The sequence below is a fragment of the Vicugna pacos genome, chromosome 13 (assembly GCF_048564905.1).
Source record: "Vicugna pacos chromosome 13, VicPac4, whole genome shotgun sequence".
NCBI classification, from domain to species: Eukaryota; Metazoa; Chordata; class Mammalia; order Artiodactyla; family Camelidae; genus Vicugna; species Vicugna pacos.
The window spans coordinates 56,315,834-56,340,398 of NC_132999.1; the positions used below are offsets into that span (position 1 = coordinate 56,315,834).

General features: G+C 56.8%; 1 protein-coding gene across 5 annotated transcripts in view; it reads right to left on the reverse strand.

The window, feature by feature from the left end:
* Window positions 1–24,565, reverse strand: part of CROCC (ciliary rootlet coiled-coil, rootletin) — a 42,330-nt gene that overhangs the window by 11,995 nt on the left and 5,770 nt on the right. For 2 of the 5 annotated variants that reach the window (XM_072975295.1, XM_072975291.1), the window contains exons 3-26: window positions 24,008–24,162; window positions 19,486–19,671; window positions 19,303–19,386; window positions 19,166–19,227; window positions 18,914–19,079; window positions 18,261–18,367; window positions 15,466–15,702; window positions 14,925–15,021; window positions 14,513–14,596; window positions 13,809–14,042; window positions 13,041–13,240; window positions 11,661–11,843; window positions 10,659–10,803; window positions 9,870–10,016; window positions 9,258–9,488; window positions 8,282–8,475; window positions 7,883–8,010; window positions 6,635–6,804; window positions 5,240–5,419; window positions 4,398–4,532; window positions 3,968–4,111; window positions 3,292–3,530; window positions 2,659–2,818; window positions 685–852 (exon numbers count right to left, since the gene is read on the reverse strand). In XM_072975295.1, the coding sequence (XP_072831396.1) occupies window positions 685–852; window positions 2,659–2,818; window positions 3,292–3,530; window positions 3,968–4,111; window positions 4,398–4,532; window positions 5,240–5,419; window positions 6,635–6,804; window positions 7,883–8,010; window positions 8,282–8,475; window positions 9,258–9,488; window positions 9,870–10,016; window positions 10,659–10,803; window positions 11,661–11,843; window positions 13,041–13,240; window positions 13,809–14,042; window positions 14,513–14,596; window positions 14,925–15,021; window positions 15,466–15,702; window positions 18,261–18,367; window positions 18,914–19,079; window positions 19,166–19,227; window positions 19,303–19,386; window positions 19,486–19,671; window positions 24,008–24,142 (3,816 nt within the window). In that variant the 5' untranslated portion in view covers window positions 24,143–24,162. The remainder of the gene's footprint in view (window positions 1–684; window positions 853–2,658; window positions 2,819–3,291; window positions 3,531–3,967; window positions 4,112–4,397; window positions 4,533–5,239; window positions 5,420–6,634; window positions 6,805–7,882; window positions 8,011–8,281; window positions 8,476–9,257; window positions 9,489–9,869; window positions 10,017–10,658; window positions 10,804–11,660; window positions 11,844–13,040; window positions 13,241–13,808; window positions 14,043–14,512; window positions 14,597–14,924; window positions 15,022–15,465; window positions 15,703–18,260; window positions 18,368–18,913; window positions 19,080–19,165; window positions 19,228–19,302; window positions 19,387–19,485; window positions 19,672–24,007; window positions 24,163–24,565) is intronic. The other 3 variants (XM_072975292.1, XM_072975293.1, XM_072975296.1) reach the window with 3 other exon arrangements.

Here is a 24,565-nt window from a genome sequence, read left to right on the forward strand (position 1 = left end):
AGTGAGGGGAGGGGCTATAAAATTATTTACAGATAAAGTGCCTGATCACACGTACACTCACACACACCTCTCTGGTCCAGAGAATGAGTCAACCTCTCACGGTCATCAGTTCCACTAGAAGCCTTCTATAGAGCACCACCTGGATGCCAAGACCTGCACCAGGGCCTAGTATACATCTGTGCTGTGTCAGCCCCTAGCCCACGAATGCTCTAAAGCACAAAGAGGTTGAGTGACATAGTTAAGGTCCCATAGTAGAGTCACTGTAGTGAAACAACCAGTAAAAGCAGAGGGGAAAGAGGGCAGGCTTTGGAATCAGACAGACCTAGGTGGCTGTGTGGCCTTGGGTAGATCCCTTGACTTCTCTGAGCCTCAGTGTCTGGTTCTCTGTAAACTGGGGCTAACAGTACCTACCTCATGAGGCTGCCGGGAGAATCAGACAAGGTTCTGTCTACCAAGCTCCCGCCACCCCTGCTACACAGTTCTTGCAGCTGCTGTTATTGTTATTATTATAATACCTGGGGAAGAAGCTCAAGGAATGGGGACGAGGGACAAGTCCTGGGCAGTGATCTCTCAGGGTGACTCCAGCATTGAGCACCACCAGCTTCTCACTGGAGAAGGCACAGGGCATCCTGACTACCTCCGAGGACCCTCCCCCTCCAGGCAGCCCACCCACCATCTGGTTACCTCCTGCCGCATGGCCTCCAGGCTGGCCTCGCCTTTCAGCAGCTTCTGTCTGAGGCCCAGGGCCTCCCGTCTGCCCTCCTTTTCTGCCCGCTCGCCCAGTGCCAAGCGGCCCTGTAGCTCCACCAGCTCCCGGCCCAGCCTGGCGTTCTCACTGTCCAGCATCTTCATCTGGGAGAGAAAGCAGACACAGACAGGACTTAGGACCCATTCTCAGCACCCACAGCCCCTCTGAGCCCAGGGTGTTGGTGAGTGCCCGCAGGCTCCCACAGCAGCCTGTTCAGCTGCCTAGTCCAGACCTGGCACAGAGGGCACTCAGGACCCACTGCTCTAGGGACACATACAGTGAACACCATTCCAATCCACTGGGAGCCTGCCCCTGATAACTCCACAGAGGTCAAGCCATGCCAGGCACCTGGGCACCAATGACCTCTGTACCACCTAATCACAACTACATGTCATGCGGAGGCAGGAAGGGAGTGCTGAACCCCTAGGAGTTCTGCAGGGCAGGAACCACAGCTCTCTGCATCACCTTTCACTTCTACAATAATGCTTAGCTTTTATGGAGTGCTTACCATGTGTCCATCCCTGTTCTAAGCACCGCACTCGAATTAAATCATTTAACCTTCACACAACTCTATGTGGGGTAGGTACTAACATTATTCTACTTAACAGATAAGAAAACTAAAGCTCAGAGATGTAAAGTGACTTGCCCAAAGTCACACAGCCCATAAGCAGGAGACTGGGATTTGACCTCAGACAAGTTGAATCAAAGGAATGTTCTGGGCCCCCTATTTCCCCAGAGGAGCAGGTGGGGGGTGAGGCCTACCTACCTCACTGTGCTGTAAGGAAGGGAACAGGAGAACATGCTATAGCATGTAAAACACCCAGCAAGAGCCTGGCACACAGACATGAGTTCCTTTCAGCGGCTCCTGTGGCTTCCCAGGACATCAGTCCAACAGGAAGGGGCCCGGGTAGAGGGGTGAACTGGTGGGAGGTGAACGGGGTTTCTCCTTCAGGCTGTGACATCTCTGAGGGAGGCAGGGCCTGGGCCCAAATGGGGCTGTTTCCCGTTCTGCCGGTTTTCTAGAGTGGGAATGCCTGAGCCCTCAGTGTCCAGGGCAGTGCCCAGTATACAGCAGGCACTTGTTAAATGCTTGCTGTTGTTGATGAGCTTGGAGATTATCTAGTTCAGGGCTCAGCAAACTGTAGGCCAAACTCTGCAGGCCAAATTCCACCAGTCACCTGCTTCTATAAAGGCCTTGGGCTAAGGATAGTTTGTACATTTTGAAACAGTTGAAAATGGCTTTTTTTTTTTTTTCAGTGGCAGTACTGGGGATTGAATCCAGGACCTCATGCACGCTAAGCATGAGCTCTACCACTGAGCTATAGTCATCCCTTAAAACGGCTCATTTTTAAATGGGTGAAAGAAAATCAAAAGAAGGACAATATTTTTGACATATGAAAATTATATGAAATTCACATTTCAGTGTCCATCAACAAAGTTTTAATGGAACACACTCCTACTCATGTTGGTACCATCTAGGCCTGCCTTCTCCCCACAATGGCCAAGTTGAGTGGATGCAACAGAGACTGTAAGGCCCATAAGGCTCAAAATATTTACCATTGGGCGCCTTACAAAAACTTTTGCCAGCTCCTAATCTAGTCCATGGGGTCTGCACCTCTTTGTTGTTCACAGGCTCCTTTGAGAATTAGACAAGGGCCCCAGATTCAGTCTTCGGAGAAATGTGAATGGTGAATGAGCGTGGACACAAACGTAGACACACACAAACACATGGTTTCAGGGTCTGAGGGCTCCTCAAAGCCCATCCATTCATACTAAAGTTAGGTGAGAAGCCTTGCTATAGTTCAAGCCCCTGGTTTTACATGAGGGACTTTGGCTTCAGGAAGGGGGTACTGTCGGCCTAGAGACACACAGCAAAGTGCCTGGGGAAGGCGTGGAACTGGGGAAGGTACCTGCCGCCGAAGCTCCTGCAGCTCCCTCCGAGCCTCCAGCCGTGAGCGCTCCACCTCCTGCAGCCCGGCCCGCAGCTCCCCGGCCTCCTTGCCCACGGCCACCCGCGCCTCCTCCAGGAGTGCCAGCTTCTGCTCCTTGTCCTCATTGGCAAGCTTCAGGCTGGAGGGAGCAGAGGGCAGATGTCAGAGGCAGCCCCGGGTCCTGGCAAGAATACAGTGTGTGGCCTTACACGAAAATCCCTTCCCCTGATTCCTGGAATGGTGTGCCAGGGTCCTGGCCAGGAGGTGCCCCATGTCCTCGCCTGAGCTGAGCCCTCAAGGGCTGGGGACCTTGGCTGGGAGAGGTGAACCAGCAACTCAGGGTCAGGGGTGCACACTAGTCTCCAGGCTGATGCCAGCAGATGGGGTCAGAGTCGGGGCCCAACACTGCCTGGGGCCACCGTTCCCCTTCCCTCAGATAGAAAAATCACCTAAAGTGACCCAAGTCCGGGCTTGCTTCCAGGGCAGAGACTCCCCATCTGCACTGTGTCCCCAGAACCCTGGGGGTGAAGTTAGGTTCCAGGGATGAGATTCCGTGGGAAGAAAGGACACAGCTCGGTGAAGGGCTGGGAGCTGGGCACCCGGTCACCCCACCTGATCCGCTCGCTCTCCGCCTTCTTCACGGCAGCCCGCAGCTCCTCGTTAGACCGCCGCAGGGCCTCCAGCTCCTTGGCCCCCTCGCTCAGGCTGCGCCGCAGCTCGCCCACCTCCTGGCGCTGGGCCTCGCGGCCGTCCTGGCTCTCGCGCACCTTGCGCTGGGCCTCCAGCAGCTCCCGCCGCAGCCCGTCACGGGCATCCTCCAGCAGGCGCAGCTGGGTCCTCAGCTCTTCTGCCTGTGATGACAGGATGGGGCTCAGGCCCCACTCAAGCTGGGCCTTGGCGGCAACCAGTCCATCCCCATATCCCTGGCCATGGGGCACCTGGCCACAGGGGATCTGCCCCATCCCTCTGGCGTGATTCAGAATGCAGGTGTGAGTTATGATTTCCAGCAAAACATGCTTGAGTCAGCAGTGTTTTGGCCTGAAATAATCATCAATCAGGATTATCCCGTGGCTGGACCTCAAGAGGGCAGGGACCCCATCAGCCTCTCCTTGATAGCCCAAGTCCCAAGCGTGTGTACACAGCAGGTAGTTAATAAATGCTTGCTGCCTCCTTTCTTTCATTCATTCATTTGTTCTTGAATGCAGGGACAAATCTGGCACCTTTCTGGGCCCCCAGAGGCATTGAGGGTGCATTGTGGGAAAAGGAAGAGGGCAGGCGGGCAGCTCACCTCGCGCAGGCAGGACTCCCGCTGCCTGCCCAGGTCTCGGGCCTGCTCCTGCAGCCGCTTCACCTCCTGGGCGTGGGCTGCAGCCGCCTCCTCAAGCTGGGCCCGCAGGTCCCGCAGCTCAGAGGTCAGGGTGTTCACGGTGCTCTAGGACGGATGGGCTCTTCAGGCTTGGTGCTTCGGCATCCCCCTCCCCCTGCTGATCCCAACTGGGCCAGCTGACTGTCCACTTTCTGCTCCCTACATAGCCGCTTCCACTGGCCTACCAGGCCCTCTGCTGATCCCTTAATGCCTAGAGTAGCTGGCCTAGCCCTCAGACTAGAGGCTGCCCCAGGGCAGAGCCACGCCTCCCCCTCAGGCAGGAGCCTCCTCCAGGGCTGTGTCTCAGATGGAGGCCTGCCTGCACCTCACCTCTGCCCCCCAGTTGCCCTACCCGGTCCTGCTCCTGGCGGCTCTGGGCATCTCGCTTCTGTCGCTCCATCTCCAGGGAGATGGCAGCCAGGCTGTGCCGTGTCCCCATCAACTTCTCTGACAGTGCCGTCTTCTCAGACTCTTTCAGGGACAGGGCCTGGGCAGAGGCAGGGAGCAAAGGGCTCGAGCCCTACCCCCACCCTGCCCTGGGAAATATGCTCCCTGGGGGCTTGGGGACCTGACCGGGCCCCCACAGGTGGAGCCAGGGCAGAGGTGCAGGCTCACCCGTCTGCAGCCCCAGGAAAGGGTACAATAGCCGTAACAATAACCTGGACATGGACACAACTTAGAGATTTCACTAACTTGTCACAACAATCCTGAAGCAAGGCGCTTCATTATTCCCATTTTACAGATGAAGTTGTTGAGGCTCAAAGAGGTAAAGTGACTTGCCCGGGGTGATGCACCGGGTGAGGAGAGGACATGGATGCAGCCTGCCCTGACTGTCTTGATGACATTATGGGAAAGTCAGAAGTTAGTTTTTTCTGAGGAAGGTCAGCTGATACATGTGGGCTTCACAGGGACTGCTCAGAGGCGGTCATGGGGACGCCATGCCCAGCCTGGGGTGGGAGGAGGGATGGGAGAATGTGGCTCAGTAAGTGTCCACTGTGTGCCAGACATGGCTCGCTGACTAGGGGTCTCAGTGATGCCTTGCAAACACCCCTCTAATCCCCCCATCCTGCAGGTGAGGAAACTGAGGCCCAGAAAAGGACTCCTAGCTCCGAGCTGCTGGGTGGCTGAGCAGAGACCAGCCCCAGAACAGGGGCCCCTTGGGCAGCAGTGGACGCCACAGCAGGGCTCACAAACCTGCTGCTTCTCACTCTCAGCCAGGAGGAGGCCCTCGTCACGCTCCTGCTGCAGGGCTGCGATCTCCTCACTCAGCTCCTCCTTCTCGGCCTCCAGCCGGGCCAGCAGCTCCTCCCGCTCCTGCTGCAGCTGACTCTGCAGCTGAGCCCGCTCGGCCTCCAGCTCCCGCCATGCTGCCTCCTGGGGGCCAGGCCCAGACACATGTGACCCACGAGGCTGGGCCCAGGCAGCCCCTCACCAACCTCAGGGCAGCAGGGGCCACAGGGCAGGTGACCAGGTGACCACAAGGAGCAGCAGCGGCCTGGCCTGGGGGAGGGGGAGTGTCAGAGAACATTTCCTGGAGGAAACGAGCAGCAGTCAGCTGGGTAGAGAGAAAAGAAGAAGAACCCCAGGCCAGAGTCCAGCCCTGGAGACGGCCCGGAAGAAAGAAGAAACGTGATGTATGGGGAAACCACAGTATTTAAGGTCACTGGAGCTGGGACCACGAGGGGGTCATGGTGAAGGATCAGACCAGAGCCACAGGCAAGCAGCCAGGCCAGACTAGGCCACTGGGCTGCAGGGAGTGGTGGTCTGATTCTGAGGATGGTTGGGGCCACAGAGAGCCTCAGTCAAGCCAGGGTGACGAGGAGCAATCTGCATTTTCAAATAGCAGATTTTTCAGAGCTTGTGGAAGAGGGACCGGGAGCGGGGGCTGGGGTGGAGAAGAGTGAGCAGTAAATGGGCTTGGGTCTGGGGATGGCAGAGTGGCTGGAGAGAAGGGTACAGATCTAGTGACATTAAGAGGCTGTCAGGGGGAGTGAGGAAGGGCACAGAGTTTGGTTCCCTGGGGACTGGGTGGGTGGGGACAACCCACCGGCAAAGCCCACATGGGGTCTAAGCCTGGCCCCAGCACTAGCCCCCAGCAGCTATGTGAAAACAGAGGCGCCCCTGCTTCGAGTGCTCTGCCGCCACCTGCTGGAGACGTTTGGTACTACCCACCCAAATCCCAGGACTACAGGGTGAATGGCGCCCCCTGGAGTCTGTCAGAGGCAGCCCAGCCCAAGACTTGCTCTGAAGAGTACCATAAATACATAATTATAATTACCAGCATTCATGGCAGAGGGTATAGCTCAAGTGGTAGGGTGCATGCTTAGCATACACAAGGTCCTGGGTTCAATCCCCAGTACATTCTCCGAAAATAAATAAATAAACCTCATTACCCCCCACCAAAAAAAGATAAAATCAACCTGCATTTATGGAGCATTTACAAAGTGCCAGTCTCTTCACTAAGCCCTTTTTATAGATTATCCCACTTTCATCCTCATAATAACACTATCATTATCCCTACTGAGGAGACAGAGGAGACAGAGACAGTGGTTCAGAGCCCTTCGCCTGCCCCAACCCAACTGCTTGAACCTTCTCTCGCTGAAGTCGCTGTAAGTCCTCCTCGTGGGCTGCCCGCTGCTCCCGCAGAGAGGCCTGGGCCTCCCGCTCAGCCTGCACCAGTTTCTGGGCCATCAGCTCCTTGTCCAGAGCCACTTTCTCCTCTGTAGTTGTCATCTGCTGCCGCAGGCCTGCCAACTCCCCTGCACAGGAGGGAGGGGAAGGAGGGTCAGGCTTTGGTTGGAACCTCCCAGTGGGCCGGGAGACTCAGGCCAGGTGAACCACGTGGGCAAAATCCCAGAGGGCAGAGGGCCCACCTAGTATCTAGGCTGAGTTCCCTTGGAGAAGGTTCTCACCCTCTCCGGGCCTCAGTTTCCCTATCTGCTGCCCACTGACCCTGTCCTCCTATCTGCTGCCCACTGACCCTGTCCTCCTCCCTCCCTACCTGAAATGGCATCAAAGGGATGAAATGACTGATGAGGAGGACCCCCAAATGGGAAGGAGAGCAAAAACGTAACAATTCACATCACTGACTAAGTGTTTACTATGGGCGGGCCCCTGGCTGAGCTCTTGACAGGTCTAGCGGCATCGTAGCTTCACAACATGCCTAAGTAACATATCTCATCCCCAATTTACACATGAGGACATGGAGGCTCAGAGGAGACAGGTAACTTTTCAAGGCTGCACAGCTTTCCTAAGGCATCTCCTTTAATGACTGATTGCCCTAAGCACACTTGGGGGACTGTCAGCACTAGTGAAGGGGTCCATGGGGAGGGTGACCCCACAGTGTGGACAATCTATAAACCATCCTCCAAGTTGGAAGCCCACCAGAGACTGTCAGCATTTCCCTTCCTGGTTCTGTCTGGCTCAGGTGTACGTGGGTGGGAAAATTAACTTTCATGATCCAAGTAGGTGCTCAGTAAACATTTACCGAGCAAGGAAAACCCCTGAGTTCAGAGACTGAGTCGTTGGAAAAGCTGCCAATGTCTCCGCAGAAACTCAGAACTCTCTACATGCCCCGATGACGGTAAACAACAGCCACCGTTGGCTGAGCCACGCCCTGTGCCAAGGCCAGGCTTTTCTCACCTCATCCTGGCAAAGCCTCAGAAGGTGGGCATTATCAGAGAGGGAAGGGGCTGGCTTGGGAAAGTGGCAGGATTGGTTCCCAGGTCAGCTACACTCCAAAGCCAGTGATCCCAGCTTTGATGAGATCTCAGAACTCAACAGCTTACAGTCAGGCTGGAGCCTGGTGGTCCCTGCCATGCACCCGGGCCCCCATACCAGTCAGGGTCTCCTTGGCCAGCAGCAGGGCCTGCCCATCTGCTTCCAGCTGCTCTCGCCGGGCCTCGAGCTGGACCAGCTGCCGCTGCACCTCAAACAGGCTGCTCTCCAGGGCTTCCTTCTCCAAGCTGCAGCATACACGATCCCTAAGGCTTTGGGACTCAGCCTCCTGGGCCCCAGGAAACTGTGGATCCCAGGGCGTGGCCAGCCACAGGCCAGGTGCCAGCCTACCTGCCCAGCCGGGCCCACACTCCCTGCGGAGGCCTAAGCTCTCGCTAGATGAGTTGGCAAGCCAGCTCCTAAGTAACTGCCCCTGTGGGGTGATGCCAGGTGTGGCTGGTCATGGCGTGGCCCCAAGCAGACTCCCAAGGGTGGGGTGGGCAGTGCCCAAGGCCTTACCGCAGGCGGGTGGCCTCCTCCGACAGGGTCCGGCCTTCACGCTCAGCAGCCGCCAGCTGCACCACCAGGCCGGCCCGCTCCTTGGCCAGCGCCTCCTTCTCCCTGGACGCCCGCTCCAGTGCCTCCACCTGCCGCTGCGTCTCCCGCCGTGCCTGCTCCAGCTCCTGCTCCCGCCCGCTCAGCTGCCGGGAGAGCTGGCCCCCACCCCAGACACTGTGAGCCCCACCCTAGAACCCCCCATCCTGCTTATCATGCAGCACCTCAAATCCAGGCCTGATGTGGCCCTGGCAGGCAGGAGACCAGGTTCAAGCTCAGGCTCTACTCTGATGTGCTGTGTGCACTTGGACAAATCACAGCCTTCTCTGGATCTGCAGCGCACACGCATTCAAAAATCAGGGTCCTCACTTAGTTTGGGTAGTAATCCAATCCTTTCTGTTCCCCAGAACATCCAGAGAAGCTGAATATATAAAAGAGACCGAAGGAGAGCTGCTCTGCAGGCTTCAAGAGTGGGACCTTCAGCCCAGCTCCCTGACCCGCATGGTCTGTTCCCTAGAGGCCCCTCCCAGGAAGCCAGGACCTCCAGGACACACACCATATAAAGGCCTCTGGATCCCTGGAAATCTAGGGTCCCTTCCAGCTATGATTTCCCAAGTTTAAGATTCCAATTCTAAAATTCTCTGCCTATTATCGTATCAGTAATGTGTACTGAGTGGTGATTCGTCTCTGCTAAGTGCTTACTTACATGGTGTACTCTTCAGAACAACCCTTCGTGATAAGAACTATTAGCCCCATGTTACAGATGGGGTCACTGAGGCACGGGGAGGTTGGGGAGCCTGCCCAAGGGCCCCACGCTAGCAGAGGTGGGGCTGGATTTCAGCCCAGATCAGGCCCCTGAGCCTGAGACTTCCCCTAGGACAGGATGCTAGGAGCCCAGAACCCCTGCCTCACCTGCTCCCCATCCCCAACATACACCCACCTGGGCCAGCTGCTCCTGCAGCCGGCAGCGCTCCTGGTGCAGCGTGGGGAGCTGGTGCTCCAGGGCCTCCCGGGCGTGCTCTGCCACCCGCAGGGAGCCCTCCAGGCCCTGCCGCTCCACCTCCTGCTCCAGCCGCAGCTGCTCCAGCCGCTCCTGCTCCTCCCGCGCCGAGATGGCCTCCTGCTCCACCTGCCGCTGCCGGCCCTGCAGGGCTGCCTTTTCCTCTTCTAGCTGAGGGGGCCAGGTGGAGGCGAGTGAGATCAGCCCAGCCCCTCATCCCAGGAAGAGGACCCACCTGGGATGCACCCACCTATCACGGCCAGCCCAGGGAAGCCTCCCTGGGGGGAAGGGGTGATACCCTAGGGTATGTGGACACTGGGGAGGAGGAGAAGGAAGGAAGGGCCTCTGGTGTCTCAGACCATGAGAGAGAAGACCGACAGACAGACGAAGTCAGAGACAGCACAGAGACAGAAAGAGGCAGAGACCAAAACAGAGGGACAGAGGTATACAGGGAGATGTGGGGGTGCGGGCTGAGGTTGGGGTGCCTCCGTGGGGTCTCTGAGTGGGGGGACAGGTGAGCAAGGCAGGAGGGCCCACTGGCACACGGCATACCTGGGCGACGAGGCGATTCAGACCCAGCTTGTCCTGGGCAAGACTCTCGTTCAGGGCGCTCAGCTTGGACAAGGAGTCCCGCAGAGAGGCTTCCTCCGCCCTCAGCTTGGTCATTGAGAGCTCGAGCTCCACGCGGCCAGCCTCAGCCTGCAGGACGGGGACCGGGGCGGCCAGAGACGGTCAGGCCGGGAGAGATGGAGAGAGATGGGAAAAGGTGTGCAGAGACGTAGAGAGACAAGAGGGAAGAGGCAGGAGTCACAGAGCACAGGGCCCACAGAGCCAGGGTAGGGGAGACAAGGAGGGAGATACAATACAAGACAGAAAAAAATCACAGCAGGATGGCCTGCTGCCGATGAAGCCACGCGCCCGGAGCTGTGCAAGAACAAATGAGGCCAGCTCTAGCCAGCGGTCAGAGGGTGCCCCAGAGCAGGGTCTTGGGCAGCACTGCTCAGGGCCCAGACCATAGGGAGTGGTGCCGTCACTGACCGAGGGCTGTGCCCCTAATTCTCCCAGCCCCCAGGACCTATGTCCAGAGATGGGACTGGATGACCTGACCTAAGGGCACTGTCCCAGGAGCATCTGGAAAAGCTATGGCTAGTCATAAAGGTCAGTCCACTTATGGCTGGGATCAGAGGTCAGTCTATGGCCTGGGTCAAAGGTCAGCCTGAGTCCTGAAGGAAGGGATCAATCTGTGACCAGGGTCAAGGGGGTTCGTCTGTGGCTGGAGCGGGAAGGCCTAGGGTCTAGGGTAGAGGTGGGTGGGTGGTGGTGTGGCAAACAGGGACCCACCTTGGTCAGCGCCTCGGCCACCTCGGCCTTCTCAGCCTGCAGCATGTCCCGCTGCAGTGTGGCACAGCTCAGCGCCTCCCTCACCTCCACCAGCTCCTTTGCCAGCCCAGAGCGCTTCACTTCCAGCTGCTCCAGTTGCCTATGGCTGTGGGACAGAGGGTGAGGGGTCCCATGTCACTTCCTTGCCCTGAGTCTCCCACAGCCAGACATGCAGCCAGGGGGCAGATCCGAGGCAGGAGCCCCCCCTACAAGAATAGCCAAACCCACTGTGACCCTGGACCTCAGTTTTCACATCTGCAAAATGGGGCAACACCCACCTCATGAAGTTGTTATAAGGCTATGTGACCTTAGCCTGTATGAAGTGCTTACAATAACGCCTGACATAACTCCCCAAGGGCCTTAGGAAACAAGAATTCTCTCCACTACCACGGTGTACTAAACACCACTGCTACTTATGCCTCAGAGAAGTGAACATCAACGTGGTTAAGAAGGCACAATGACTGGGTTCAAATCCTGGCTCTTCCACTAACTAGCTGTGTGACCTTGGGTAAGTTACATGACCTCTCTGTGCCTCAGTTTCATCATCCATAAAATGAAGATACTAATAGCTCCTACATCGTAGAGTTATTGTGGAGGTTAAATAAGAGACTCTAAGTGCTTAAAACGGTGTCCGGCACCCAGTAATATTAGTGTCATTATTGTAACGTTAAGTTCAGAAAATAGTATTCACGTTACTGCTGTTACTTCAGTTGTTGTCGTTATCATCATCCATACTCTACCTCCTACCAGTTCTCCGATCTCAGGTAAATGACTATACCTCCCAGAGCCTCAGTTTCCTGAAATGGGACTGGTTGAAGACCCTACATCAGAGGGGTGCCCTGAGGACTCCTTGAGACAGTAGGAAGCCCAGGACACAGGAGGTGTTCCCGAGCCCCCAGGGACACAGTCTGCAGCCCCATGGCCCACATAAGTGGCCTTGGCAGGGAGCCAGAAGCCACTCACCTGCGCTCGAGCTCCCTGCGGGTCCACGCACTGTCCTGCGCTGTGTCCTCCCGCTCTTCCTCCAGCTGGTCCCGCTGGCGCCGCAGCTCCTCCTGGGTCGCCTGCAGCTTCTCCCGCTCCTGCCGTAGCTCCTCAGCCTGCTGCTGGGCCACCTGCAGGCTGTGGGCCAGGCTGTCCTTCTCCCTGCAGGACAAGGGGATGGGGAGCTGAAGGGGATGCTGGGGCCGCTCCCACCAGGGAAGACGGCCATGCTGCTGTCTTAGCCAAAAGCCATATCTCCCATCTTCCAAGGCACCTGCCTCTAGGAAGCCTTCCCTGACCCTAAGTATGGCCCCCTCATTTCATCCGCATCTCCCTGGAGCTGACTCTTCCCAGCAGAGGGAACCCAGCTTTCCTTTTCCCCTCAACCAGCCCAATGGGAGGCCCAGTGGAACTGGGCACTGGCATTATCTCCAAATACCCCACCAGGCGAAGATGCCAGGCTAGGCTCCTGCGACATTTGAGCAATGTTGCTGCCAGTTCTGCTAGCCTGTATGACCAGGAAATGCCCCCTACAGCACCCCACGCCCCTCAGTTCTGGGAGGCCCAGTAGAGCTGGGTCTGTCCAGATTCCACAATTGCCTGCTGCACAGGCCAAGAGCAAGTGGCAGCCAGGGCAGGGGAGGGAGCAGGCGCCTTCCAAGCCAGGGATTTCCAGCCCAGGATTAGGGCTGACTGTGGTCGTATCCTCCACTGCCATCCCCTTCACTCAATGTGACAACCAGTCAATACACTAGACGTGAAGGCTGGCAGTAGGTGGGAGAAGACATACAACATGAAATTAAGAAAAAGAATAGTAGAATGCAAGATGAAGTGTTCACTGGGAACACAACTACATAAATAACCTTTCTCCTTCCAAGCCACGGGAAGCAGAGCCAGTGCATCAACAGCGGTTAGGATGGGCAGGAGAGGCTGTGAGGAGGTCCTGCCTTTTTATTTCCCCTCCATTTCATCAAACTTTTTATTATGCAGTTACATTTATGAAGAGAAAACCCAAAAAACAAGAACAAAAAATCAGAAACAACCAGGCAGCTAAGAGTGGATAATCTCTTGTCTCCAAAACCTCCAAGAAACAGAATCTGGAATACCACTGGCAACAGAACTCTTGGAGATGACGGAAATGTCTTCTAGTCACATGTGCTACTGAGCCCTTGAAATGTGCCTAGTGCAACTGAGGGGATGAGTTTTTACTTCCATAAATGTTTAATTAACTTAAAATTGTGACACATGTGGCTAGTTGCCACCATATTAGTGCAAATCCACGTGCTCACAGGCTCGGGCTGGCGATAGGCCCAGAAACTGATTTATTCCCGGGGTCCCCCACCTCTGACCTCCCGGCACCTGCTCAGGAGGTCAATGGCACTGCGCAGGCGCTGGGCCTCGCGCTGTGCATCCTCTTGGGCCTGGGTGGCCCCGTCGCTCTTGTCCCGTAGGCGCCGCAGCTGTTCCTCTAGGGCACGGCGCTCACCCTCGCTGTCGCTAAGCTGCTTCCGCAGGGTGCCCAGGAGGTCCTGGCTGGCCTCATAGCGCCCACGCATGTCCTGTGGGAATCACTGAGTCTGGGGGAGCCCTGGGAAGCTCCCCCTCTGCTCTCTGCAGGATGTAGACCAGCCTACTCTGCGGCCCAGGCCCATGTCCAGGCCTGGGGCAGTGGAGTGAAGCTAAGAGCCCAGAGTGGGTTTCCACTCTCCTTCACTGTGCTTCACCCTTCTAAGACCTCTGCCAGAGCTCTGAGCCTCCATCTCCCTGGGGTCCCCAGCAAGTCTGACCTGGGTCCCCAGGGTGCCAGAAAAGCACAAAGCACAATCCTTCCCCTTCCTGCTTCTGACTCCCCTAAGGCTTCCTTGCTCAGGGTGGTAACCTCATCTCCCTTTCTATACCAGGACTGGAGCTTCACCCAGGCTCCGCCCCCAGGTGCTTAAACCCCTCCCACTCTAGGCTCAGATTCCAAGGCAGAGCTCTCAGCCTCCTCCGTGGGTTGCCCTTTCTCAGGGCTCTGGCTCTAGCCTAGGATGCCCGGGCTCCTCCCCTACGACCCTAGCTCCGCCCCCAGGCTGCCCATGCCCCTCCTCCTGGACTCTAGTCTGGGACACTCAGGCCCCTTTCTACCTGGACCTGCAGCTGGCGCTTGTGCAGAGCCGAGTGGATCAGGGCTAGCGTGGAGGAGTCAGAGCAGGCTGGGGACGGGCCTCGGCGTGGGGAGCGGCCGCGGCCAGGCGAGGAGCGCCTCGGTGGGGACGGGGTCCGGGCCCCTGAGAGCCCCCGCAGGCTGCCGTCCGACGCGTCGGCTGTCCGCTCAGAGCCACTTAACTGGACGCCGCTCTCCATGTCCGATAAGACGGCCTGAGGGTGCGTTAGTGAGGCAGAAAGAAGAGGGGAGCTAAGGGGTTAGTTGGGCAAAGAAGCCTAGGGAGGCTGCCGGGGACCAGGTGTCCAGTTTCATCCCAAACCCTGCAGCACATTCTAAGCTCCCTTCCCACAGGAAGTCTCCCTGGTTCCACCACCGCCAGCTCCCAGTCCTCAGCCCACCAGATGAGGAAGGTCCCACTTATTTCAAAGACATGATTCAGCGTTTCTCACAGATGGGCCGGGAACAAGCGGTGCCTTTCCTCAGACAGGGAGCTCCCCCAGGGGGCAGAGTTTGGGTTGAGCTCGCCAGGGTGTTAAACAGCTGCCTAGGTCTCCAGGGCCCCCGCCCACTTGCAGTTCAGCTCGAGGCCACCAGAGGATGTGGTGGCCCAGGACTGCCTGGCCTCCCCCTGCTCAGGGCTCCCACCCCTTCTGGCTTCTCCCGGCTCCCTCCCATCTCAGACCTGTGCCAGGTCCCTCAGAGTCTGCTGCAGCCCCTCTCCATCCTCTGTCTCCAGGGCTGCCTGCTCCTGGAGCCGCAGGGATTCCTGGAGTGGTGTTGGGAAGACAAAGACCAGGCATGAATCCAAGTCCTGACTCCCCAGCTTACTGGCTCTGAGGCTCTGGACAAGTATTTCCCCTTGGGCCTTGGGGTCCTTATGTGTATAATGGGGATCATGCTACAGGGCTGCTGAGAGGATGAAAAGGGATAAAGGAGGTGAGTGTGCTTACCACTAAGGCTGGCACACACTAGGTGCTCAATTAATGAGAGGGTACAACTGAGTCTGAGTGGGATGGATGCTCAGGGGTGGCCCAAGCAACCCAGCCCTGTGTCCATGGATCTGGTCGGTTCCCCCGTCCCCTCCTGCATCTCACCAGGGCCTCGAGCTTCTCCGTGAGGGCCTTGTTGAGCTGATCCTTCTCCAGATTCTGGTTCTGAAGGCGCTCCACTGTCAGGGCCAGCTCTGTCACTCTGGAGAAGGGGGAGCAACACAGGTGAATTGGAGACCCACCCAGCACGTCTCCTCAAAGCCACCAGCTCTGTGTTCTGCCTGCTTCCCCAAACCTGCGGCAGGGACCCTAGGACTCGCCTCCCTTGCTGTGGGACTTGGAGCAAGTCCGTCTCCTTCCTGAGCCTCAGGCTTCTCATCTACAAATGAGAATGAAGCAGCCATCCACTTTATCTCATGGGAAAGCACGCGGGGACTTGTCCAGACCACAGGAGCAGAGGTTGAACTGCTCGTGATGTGCCCTGGGCAGGGGCCCTCTGAACCTCCTTCTCCCCCTCAGGCACCCGGGTGCCTGGAAAGACCAGCTGAGCTCACACAGGGGAAGGACCCATCCCCAGTGGAGAGACATCCCCTCCTCCCCACATCTCCAGGGGCACACTCTGCAGGGAGGCCTGCCAGGCACCCACCTGGCACTGAGGTCAGCCTTGTCCAGGTTGGTTTGCACTTGCAGCTGGGCCAGGTCCTTCTCCTGGAGCACCTTGTCCCGTAGCTGCTCCTCCAGCTGGGCCTGAAGCAGGGCCTGCTTCTCCAGGGCTGCCTCGGTCCGGCTCTCGGCCAGTCGCCAGCCTGTGCTCAGCCCCAGGCCCGCCTCCTGGACGGCTCGTGAAGTCCGGGCCAGCTCCCCTCCCAGCTGCAGTAGGTCCCTGGTGGAGAGAACACAGCATGGGGATGGGATGGGGAGGTGGGCTCCTAAGCATAAATTAAAACTACAGTGGGATGCTATTTGTCACTCTCAGACTGGGAACAAAAAGTCACATAATGCACAGTGTAGGTGAGGCTGCGGGGAAACGGGCCCTTCCCTACACTGCTGGCAGGAGGGGAGGGCGCATTTAACCACACAGAGGGCAACCAGGAAGAGCTCTGAAAACCGTAACTGAATAGGCTCTATGTCCCACCAACTCCACCTCTCAGAATTTACTCTACAGATGTGTCCCAACACAAGGAAAATGACTCATGTATAGGGTGACCCCACCCCCGCTTATACAGGACATACTGGTGGCAACCTAAATACCTATTGAAAGGGAGCTGCTGTTAAATAAATCACGATACTTCCATTCAGTGGGTTACTATGGAGCCAAGAAAAGTGAATGGGGAAGCTCTTTAGAGCCGGAGATGGAGCCACCTCCCAGTTACAACTATTAGCTGAACAAAGCATCTTCAAGAACTGCAAAGATGAAAGTCTACTAGGAGTATATTTTTAAAAGCAGGGGAGGGGGGAGGGTATAGCTCACTGGTAGAGCATGTGCTTAGCATGCACGAGGTCCTGGGTTCAATCCCTAGTACCGCCATTAAAACTAAACAAACAAATAAGTAAAAACCTAATTACCGCCCCTCCCCCCACACAAAAAATAAAATTAAATAAAAAGCAGGGGAGAGACGGGATGTGTATGATCTGCTGTATTTGCTTGTGTCAAATAAGCCTGAATGTCTGGGCCAGAGGTGGGAGGGAGACTTTTTCAAATTTGAAATTTGAACCTTGTGAATATGTGAGTTATTCCAAAGTAAAATGTTAAAAGTTTAAATGCTAACTAAAAATAAAACATGGTTTAAATACATCAAGTAGGTTAAACCCTCCCCTGTCCCGAATGAGCTGCAGCATTGGGTATCTCATGGTAAGGAGGGGAATTGCCTCATTATAGAAGAGTTCCTGTCAATACAGGAAGAAGTGACAGAATAAGACAATCACGATTTTGCAACCTCTGAAGGGTGTCTAGACCTTGGCACTGAGCATCCAAGGGCTGCCAGTGAACAAAAAGAGAGGCTCCCGATGGCAGAGCACACAGCACTTAGGAAGAAGTCTTGTCAAAACACAACAAAACAGGGGGGTAGGTTACAGCTCAGGGATACAGTGTGTGCTTAGCATCCACGAGGTCCTAGGTTCAATCTCCCATACTTCCACTTAAAATAAATACATACATACATACATACATACACACACACACACCACACCACAAAACAGAACCCGAACCTGGATCTGATCAAGTCTTAAATCCAACATCCAATTTACAGGGACTACAGGGGACAGAGGTGTTAAACAATATCATGGAATCCAGACTGAGAATCTCTAAGGACAATTGTCCCACTTTCCTGAACAAACATTATGAGACTTAAAAAGACCAATCAGCCAATCACATTTTGTGACTGTCTCTGGATCCTGATTCGAACAACTGTAAAGACAAAAACTGAAGCAAAACTATCTGGGACACTGACAAGTCAACTGGAAATTCAGACAATGAGTGAATACCAGATGATTTTAACAAAAGATCATCAATTAGACAAATGTTTACGGTACCAAAGGAAACAAATTGGTCCACCCGCCTCTGGGATCTTCCCGCAGCATCACCTGCTCAGAGATCCAGCAGGACCAAGTCCCCTGCTGCAGGGGGCCTTGGAGGCTCTTTTCCAACCTGACCTCCTTTCACTTGCTTTCTGCTTCAACCCCACTGGCTGCATTTCCTCCCACCTCTGTCTTTGCTCCTGCTGCTCTCTGCCTCAAGTGCCCCCAGCTCTGCCGGTTAAAAGCCACCCATCCCTTGAGGTCAGTGCAAATTCCACCTCCTCTGGGAAGCATTTTCTGACCTCCCTACCCCTCCCATCCTTCTGAGCATTCGGGACATCCCCCCTGTTCCCCATTCATGTCACTGACCACTCAATTCCTCGGTCAAAATTTTTTTTGGGGTGTGTCTACATCTTTTCCTCACTAGAGGTTGTGAGGTCCTTGGTAGCAGAAGCTGAATATTCCAGTGGATTAAAAGCAGAAGCTGCGAATCCTGACTCAGCCACACACTGCTGTGTAAAACCTTGGGAAAGTCACTTCACCTCTCTGAGCCTCAGTGGCCTCATCTGTAAAATGGGGATCATTACAGTTCTTACCTCACAGGGACACTATGGATGAGATGAAATAAAATGTACAAAGAGCTCAGCTCAGAGTAAACAGTATTTAGTATTTAGTCTTAGTCATTTAGTTATAAATAGTCAATTTAGCAAATACATTAGGTAAATATTAAATGACTGCCATGATCTTGGTAAGAGTTAATTATTACTAGTTGCCTCTGCATCTCCGTAGGGCCTGGCCCCCAGTAGGAATGTTGGCTTAGACCAAAGTTCAACTGAACTGAGTTGAACTCAACTTGAAAAGCAGGGTTGTCTCCGGGCTATGCAGTGTCTCCCCGAGCCGCCCCCTCTGCCAGCCAGGCCTCACCTCTCAGTGGACATCTTCACCTCGCTGACCAGCCGTCGGACCCCCACAACCTGCCTCCAGAGAAGAAGCAGGCGGCTGTGCTCATGGCTGAAGTAGGCGTTGAAAGACTGGAGAGCAGACAGGCTGAGTGAGGCGCTGGAGGGAGGGCCGCCTGCTTCCTCCCCCAGCTCTGACCATCCTGTAGGCACCGTGGCCCAGGGAACAGGTCTTCCCGTGGGCCAGCTCTGGGCCTGTGCAAGATCACCACCCCAAGCCTCCTGCTGGCACAGGGAACTGGATTTCAGTGCCTCCACCTGCTGCGAGAAGCAGCAAGGAAGGGCAGAAACTGCCAGGGACGCAGGTTTGCATCCCCGCTGGGCAGCTGCGTGCCTGGTCAGGCTACTTAACTTCTCTTTAGACGGAGGACAGCCCCTACCACATACAGATATGATGAGAGATGGAGGAGATACCGCACTCCCTGCACGTGGTACGTGCGAATCAAGGCCAGCTGTTGTTATAACAACTAGTTACCTCTTCTAAAGGGCTCACCTGGGCAGCAGGGCCCTCCCTCCCCCTCTCCCGATGTCTTTGCTACTCTACAAAGGCCCTTTCCTTCGGGTCAGGCTGGACCCTCCAGGCCCCACTGGGCTCCTGGCTCCCCCATCGACACCCACCTCTCCCTCGCGCCTCCATGCTGCTTCCCGCTGCTCCAGCTCCTGGCGGCTGCGGGTCCAGTCACTGGTCACCTTGCGGATGTCCTCACTCAGAGCCTGGTTGGCCGAGTTGGCCTGGTCCAGCTGCTCTCGGAGCATGGCGTTCACCTGGGCCAGGCTGGTGCTTCTGGGCGGGGGTGGAGAAGGGACCAGTGGGTGGGTGGCCAGAGAGGACAGCCCTGCTAGCCATGAGCCCTCTCTGCTGCACCCCACCTCTGCTGTTCCTCCTCCAGGCGGATGAGGGCGCTCTCCAGGTCTTGGCTGTGCTCTGTGTCCTGGGTGGGAGAAGTAAGGGCATCAGGCTGGGCACATGGAGGGAAGGGTCTGCTCCGCTCCACCCTGGCACCCACCCTGAGCCGCTGCTGCTCCAGCTCCGTGGCTCTCTCCAGCAGCTGCTGCTCCACCTCCGAGCACTTCTTCTTATACTGGAGAATCTGGGGATGGGTGGCGAGTGACTGGTTAGCCCCCGGGGGGATGGGGGCAGGGCAAAGTGAGCGCATGAGTGGGCAGGAGCAGGAGTGGGTGGCCCTGACCTTGGCCTGCAGCCGCTGCACAAGCTGGGCCTGCCTCTGCTGGCCCTCCTGGTAGGCCTGCAGCTTGCGCCGGTAGGAGGCCTGCTCCTCCTGCAGCTGCCTCCGCAGCTCCACGCTCTGCCGGGCCAGCCCCCTGGGCTCCTGTGTTTCCAGCTCCCCAGACTCCAGCCGCACTGCCTGCTCCAGCTGCAGGGAAGGGCCCTGGGATAGAGTCCTGGGCCTCCTGGGAAGGCAGGCACAGTCCTCTGCAGGGGGCGCCAGCTTGGGCCCTGACCCACAACGCCTTGCAGGCACATGTGGGCAAGCCCGATATGCAATGCACATGTGCAGGGGCTAATGCAGCCATGCATGGACACACAGACTGGGCGTGCAGGGACACACAGACAGGGTGTGCATGGACACATGGAGGTGGGCCCACAAACATGTGCATGCAAAACACAAAGATGCACCTTAGAGGCCCTGGGTACGCTGTGAACCTCTCCTCCAAAACACCCAACTCCCCTGTGGTGCATAATTATTAGATCCGTGCCCCTGTCTCCCCACCCCCACCCTAAGTGAGCTCTGGAAAGCCTGGATTTTGGTCCCCATTGTATTTTAGAACAGTGGCAGTAGCATGTTAATGAATTAAAGCATGAGCACACGTGAATACATTCAGAGGCATCAATACACATACGCGTATACGAGCTTACAGACATGCACACACATTCGCACACAGGCCGTCTCAAACATCCCCAGGGCGACACAGATGAACGCCCCATCCCGCCCCCACTCCCCACCTACACAGCTCTCAGATTTGTAAGAGGTGTGCACAGATGTCCTAACACACAGTGTGGCTTATTCACGCCCTCTCGGCCCACCTGGCCTCAGGCCCCCACCTCTCCGTCACCTCATGGGAAGCCTCTGCGGTCACTGCCATTCCCTCACCCCCAGGCAGCTCCCAGCTCCTTCATCATCAGACCCTGAGGGCAAAGGCAGGATGTGGGGGGCTCTGACTGCCCCCACTAGCCATGGAATCCCCTAACTCCCTTAGGCACCTGCTAGTCCCAAGGGAACCCTCAGCCTCCTCCAGCTGTTTGTAGAAGGGAGTGGGGAGGGCACAGCTGAGGATGAGGGGGACTAACGGAGGTATGACAGTGCCCAGAGAAAATCAACAGAATGAGAGCCCAGCCCAGCACCTGGCCTGCTAGAGCCCAGGCAGGGTATTCCCACGCCCGCCCACATCTGGTCCAAGGGAAGCCAAGGGCAAGGGCGACGACTTTCACTCACCCACGCTAATAACTGGTCCAGGCCAGGTCAGCCCTCCAGGCCTGTGTTAACTCAGTATGATGTCGGGAGCAGTTCAGTGAACCAGCAACCTGGGAACAACCTCATCTCCACCTCTCCCAACCCCTCCACTGCAGGGCAGTGCCCACTGAGGCTGCTTGGGGGCTTAAGCTGTGATGGGGGGACCCCAGTCTGAGGGGGTGGGAGAAGGTGGTATGCCGGGGGTCTCTGCCTGGAGGTAGGCTGCAGGCCCATAGCCAGCACCTGCATGATGTCCCCCTAAGTCAGGTGGCAGGCTGAGCATCCACCTGTGTGCTTGGTGGCGTGGCACCGAGATGCTGTGTGCTGTGTGTATCGATGTGGTGCTTCCTGGGTGGGGGTGGGATGTGTTTTGTTACTTATCTCCACATGTCCCCCTTCCTGTGTCTGGACCTTCACAGGGACCTGGGTGAGGTGGCGTCTGTGGTCCAAGGTCTAGGTTGTGGTGCACGCGATGGGTATGTTTGCATGTGTACCCATGTGTCCACGTGTTTGTATGTCTACGTGTCTAACCATAAGTGGTGGGTCTGGGGAGTGTGGCTGGGATCTGCGTGCATCTGTGGTGTGCATGTTGGCAACTGTGTGCACCTGTGCATACCTTTGTCTGGCCGTATGTGTCCAGGGAATGTGACACAACATTGTGTGGTCTGCGGGGTGGGTGTATCATGGTGGTGTGACCATGCGCTTGGCTGGGATCATGTGGTGTCTGACTGTGGGTGCAGATTCACATCTGAGTGTATCCCCATGGTGGGTTTGTGTTTGTGTGATGTGTTTTGTGCATCTGTGTGTACGGGAGGGGTCTGATGGCAGCCTGTGTTGTGTTGTGTCTTACACATCTGTGTGAGCCAGGTGCTGTCTGCTTCTCTGATTTAGAGGGGTTCCGGCGTCACTGGGTACTCCACCGCTTCCCTGGTGCTCACTGCCAGACCTCAGCCACTCCCGGGCACACTTCACCCCTTTCCACAAACTTTGCCCCTCACAAAACAGCCTTTCAGTTTTCCTTGTAATTCAAAAGGGAAGGAGGCTGCCATCAAGCCAAGGATGAAAGAAGTTTACTGTCTCCCCTAGCAACAGCTGCCCTAGCCCCCGCCGTTCCATTCACTCCATCCAGGTTGCTATGGACACTAGGGGAGCCCAGGGGCCTGGCCGGTGGAGCCGACCCCCTCCTTCCTATCCCAGCTGCCTTGCCCACCACCTGCTCCTCCAGGACAGGAAGAAGGGGGGCCTCCGCAGGGACCTTGAGGTTCTCCCTCTGACCTGGGAGGTGGCCACTGGGAGCCCCTGCCTCAGTTTCCCTAATGCAGTCGACAGAACACAGATCCTGACCTCACCTCCACTGCCCTTTCCCAGGGATGTTGTGGAGTTTAAAGGGTCAGAACAACCTCACTGACTGCTCCTCAAGCTAGCCCACATGCAGCAGTTATGGCCACAAGGGCAGGCCCCGCCACCTGCAGCCGGGGACAAGTGGGCAGCAGGAAGAGACAGTGCCTCAGGACCACAGAGCCCTGGACCAGGGGTCTCATCCCAGCTCCACCACTGACCTTGGCCCTGTCATGCTCCCTCCCTGGGCCTGTTCCCCCACCTCTAATAAGGTGATCTCCAGGCTCTGATGTTCTCTGTGGACCCAGCCCCATTCCCCCACCCCTCCAAAGGCCTCCAGGTGGGGCTGCACTCGCCCGTCTCAGATGAGACGGCAGTCACACACCAGGCTCCCTCCACATGCGATCCAGGGGCCTCCCCAGCCATACCAGGAAACTTCCTACACTAATGCAGCTCCCGGTCCAGCCCCAGCAGCTGTGTCCTAGCAGAAAAGGCACCTGCTGCCTCCACCTCTTCTTCCCTTCCCCTGCCAGCCTGGAGCGGGGGTGGTGCTGGCTTCATTGTCAGTCAGAAGTTGGCATTTAAGAGGTAGCCCCCGGGGGCCTGACACTGTGCCAGGAGCTCAAAGATGACAGGCCTAAACTGGTAGGGGGCTGGCTCAGGGCCCACCACTAACAACGCGGACTCGACCCGGCCCACCCTCCACAGCCCCTGCAAACCCTGGGAAAACTAGCTGTGTTCTGTCCCCAGTGCTGGGGGCCACTGCGGGCCCCCTACCCAGCTGCTCTACAAGTCCCAACAAGTCAGGGGCTTGTCCAGGCGGGTGGATGCCAGGACACCAGCCTGCCCCGCAACCACACACAGAAACCAATACCACCCAGGGGACCCTGGGCCAGCTTCAGCCTCGGCTTCAATCTTCCTTTTGTAACATCAGGGGCTCACATCTGAGGTCTTTTCAGCTTTCCTGGGACCAGCAGCCCCCTAGAATCCTAGCCCAGTTGTCTCTTCCCACACCCAGGAAACAAAACTGCAGTGCACAGCCCTTGGCTGTGTGACCCCCAAGCACAGTGCTTTCCCTCTCTGAGCCTCTGTCATCTCTGTTAAATGAGCATCATACTGGTCCCGACTTTGGTGCATTAAACATAAAGTACCCAGCACATGCTTGGCACACAGTAGGCACCGAATAATCATTAGCTACTATTATGACTGTTGTTACACCCACACATCTCCCATGGGCACACACCCTCCCTCGTGCAACTCTCTCACCAACTCTCAGCCTCCATCAGTTCCCCAGGGCCACCTCCCACGAGCCTGAAGGTCTAAAGGAGACAATGCACTCAGAACAACGGGCCCACACTGACCTCCTGTCCCAGGCCCTGCAGGACCAGTCCCCACGGGATGTGAATCCTGTCTGAATTTGGGGGCTGGCCCGGCTTCTCCTTCCTTAGCTGGCTGGGACTCACCCCCACGGGGAGCAGGGCAGGTCTGTGGCTGACTGTGCCCACCCCAGCGTCCCCTAAGGCCTAGGTAAATGGGAGCACAGGGAGATGATGACCCGACATGCAAGGGGTGGCGGGGGCCTCTAGGGCGCTTGTGCTCCATGTCCTACACCCTAAGCAGGCCCAGGACAGACAGGAATGAAATAACCCCCATGCCAGGCACTTGATTTCATCGCTCATTGACGCCTCACGACTGCATCATGTCAGCATCCCCACTACAGAAAGCAGACTCACAGAGCACAGTGATCTGCTCAAGGCCGTTCAAGATGGCAGAGGCCACAATGGAGGTGGCCTGACTCCAGAGGCCACATTTTGCCCCATGTACGGGCCTGCCCTGGCTGTCGCCCTGCCCTCACTGCAGGGGACCCCTAGCCCAGTTCTCTGCCCCCAGTAGCACCCACCCTCTCGCTGACCGCATTGAACTTGATGGCCAGCTCATCGCGCTCGGCTCGGCTCTGAGCCAGCAGGTCCTCCACGCGGGACAGCTCCTGCTGCAGCAGCTGGTTCTCCTCCTGCAGCGACAGCATCGATGCCATCTCAGTGGTGGGCAGCAGGGCTGGAGAGGGACAGCGGGCACATGATTGGCTTCCACCTGTATCCAGAGGAACCGCCTCCCCCTACAGGTGCCCTACCCATCCCTGGAGGCAGGGAAGTGGACCAGGTCCCAGGAGGAGCTGCAACTGAGGGGGCCCTTCCCAGACTCTCAAACCACATATGAGGTTGTGGGTGCCACCCTCCAGAAGGAGCAGGGGCCCATCAGCCCTCCTGCCCGGGGGAGAATAGACATTCCCACCCCTCTGGACTCCTGCAAAGCCCTGAGCTAAACTGAGCTTCCCTCCCCCTGTAATCTTGGATTCATCCAGCTCACACCTTCCCTGGGAGTGAATGTGGGGTTTAAGTCTTTGCAGCAGGCTGCCTGCAAGCAAGGAGGAGATGCTCAGCCCTGCCTTCTAGCAGCA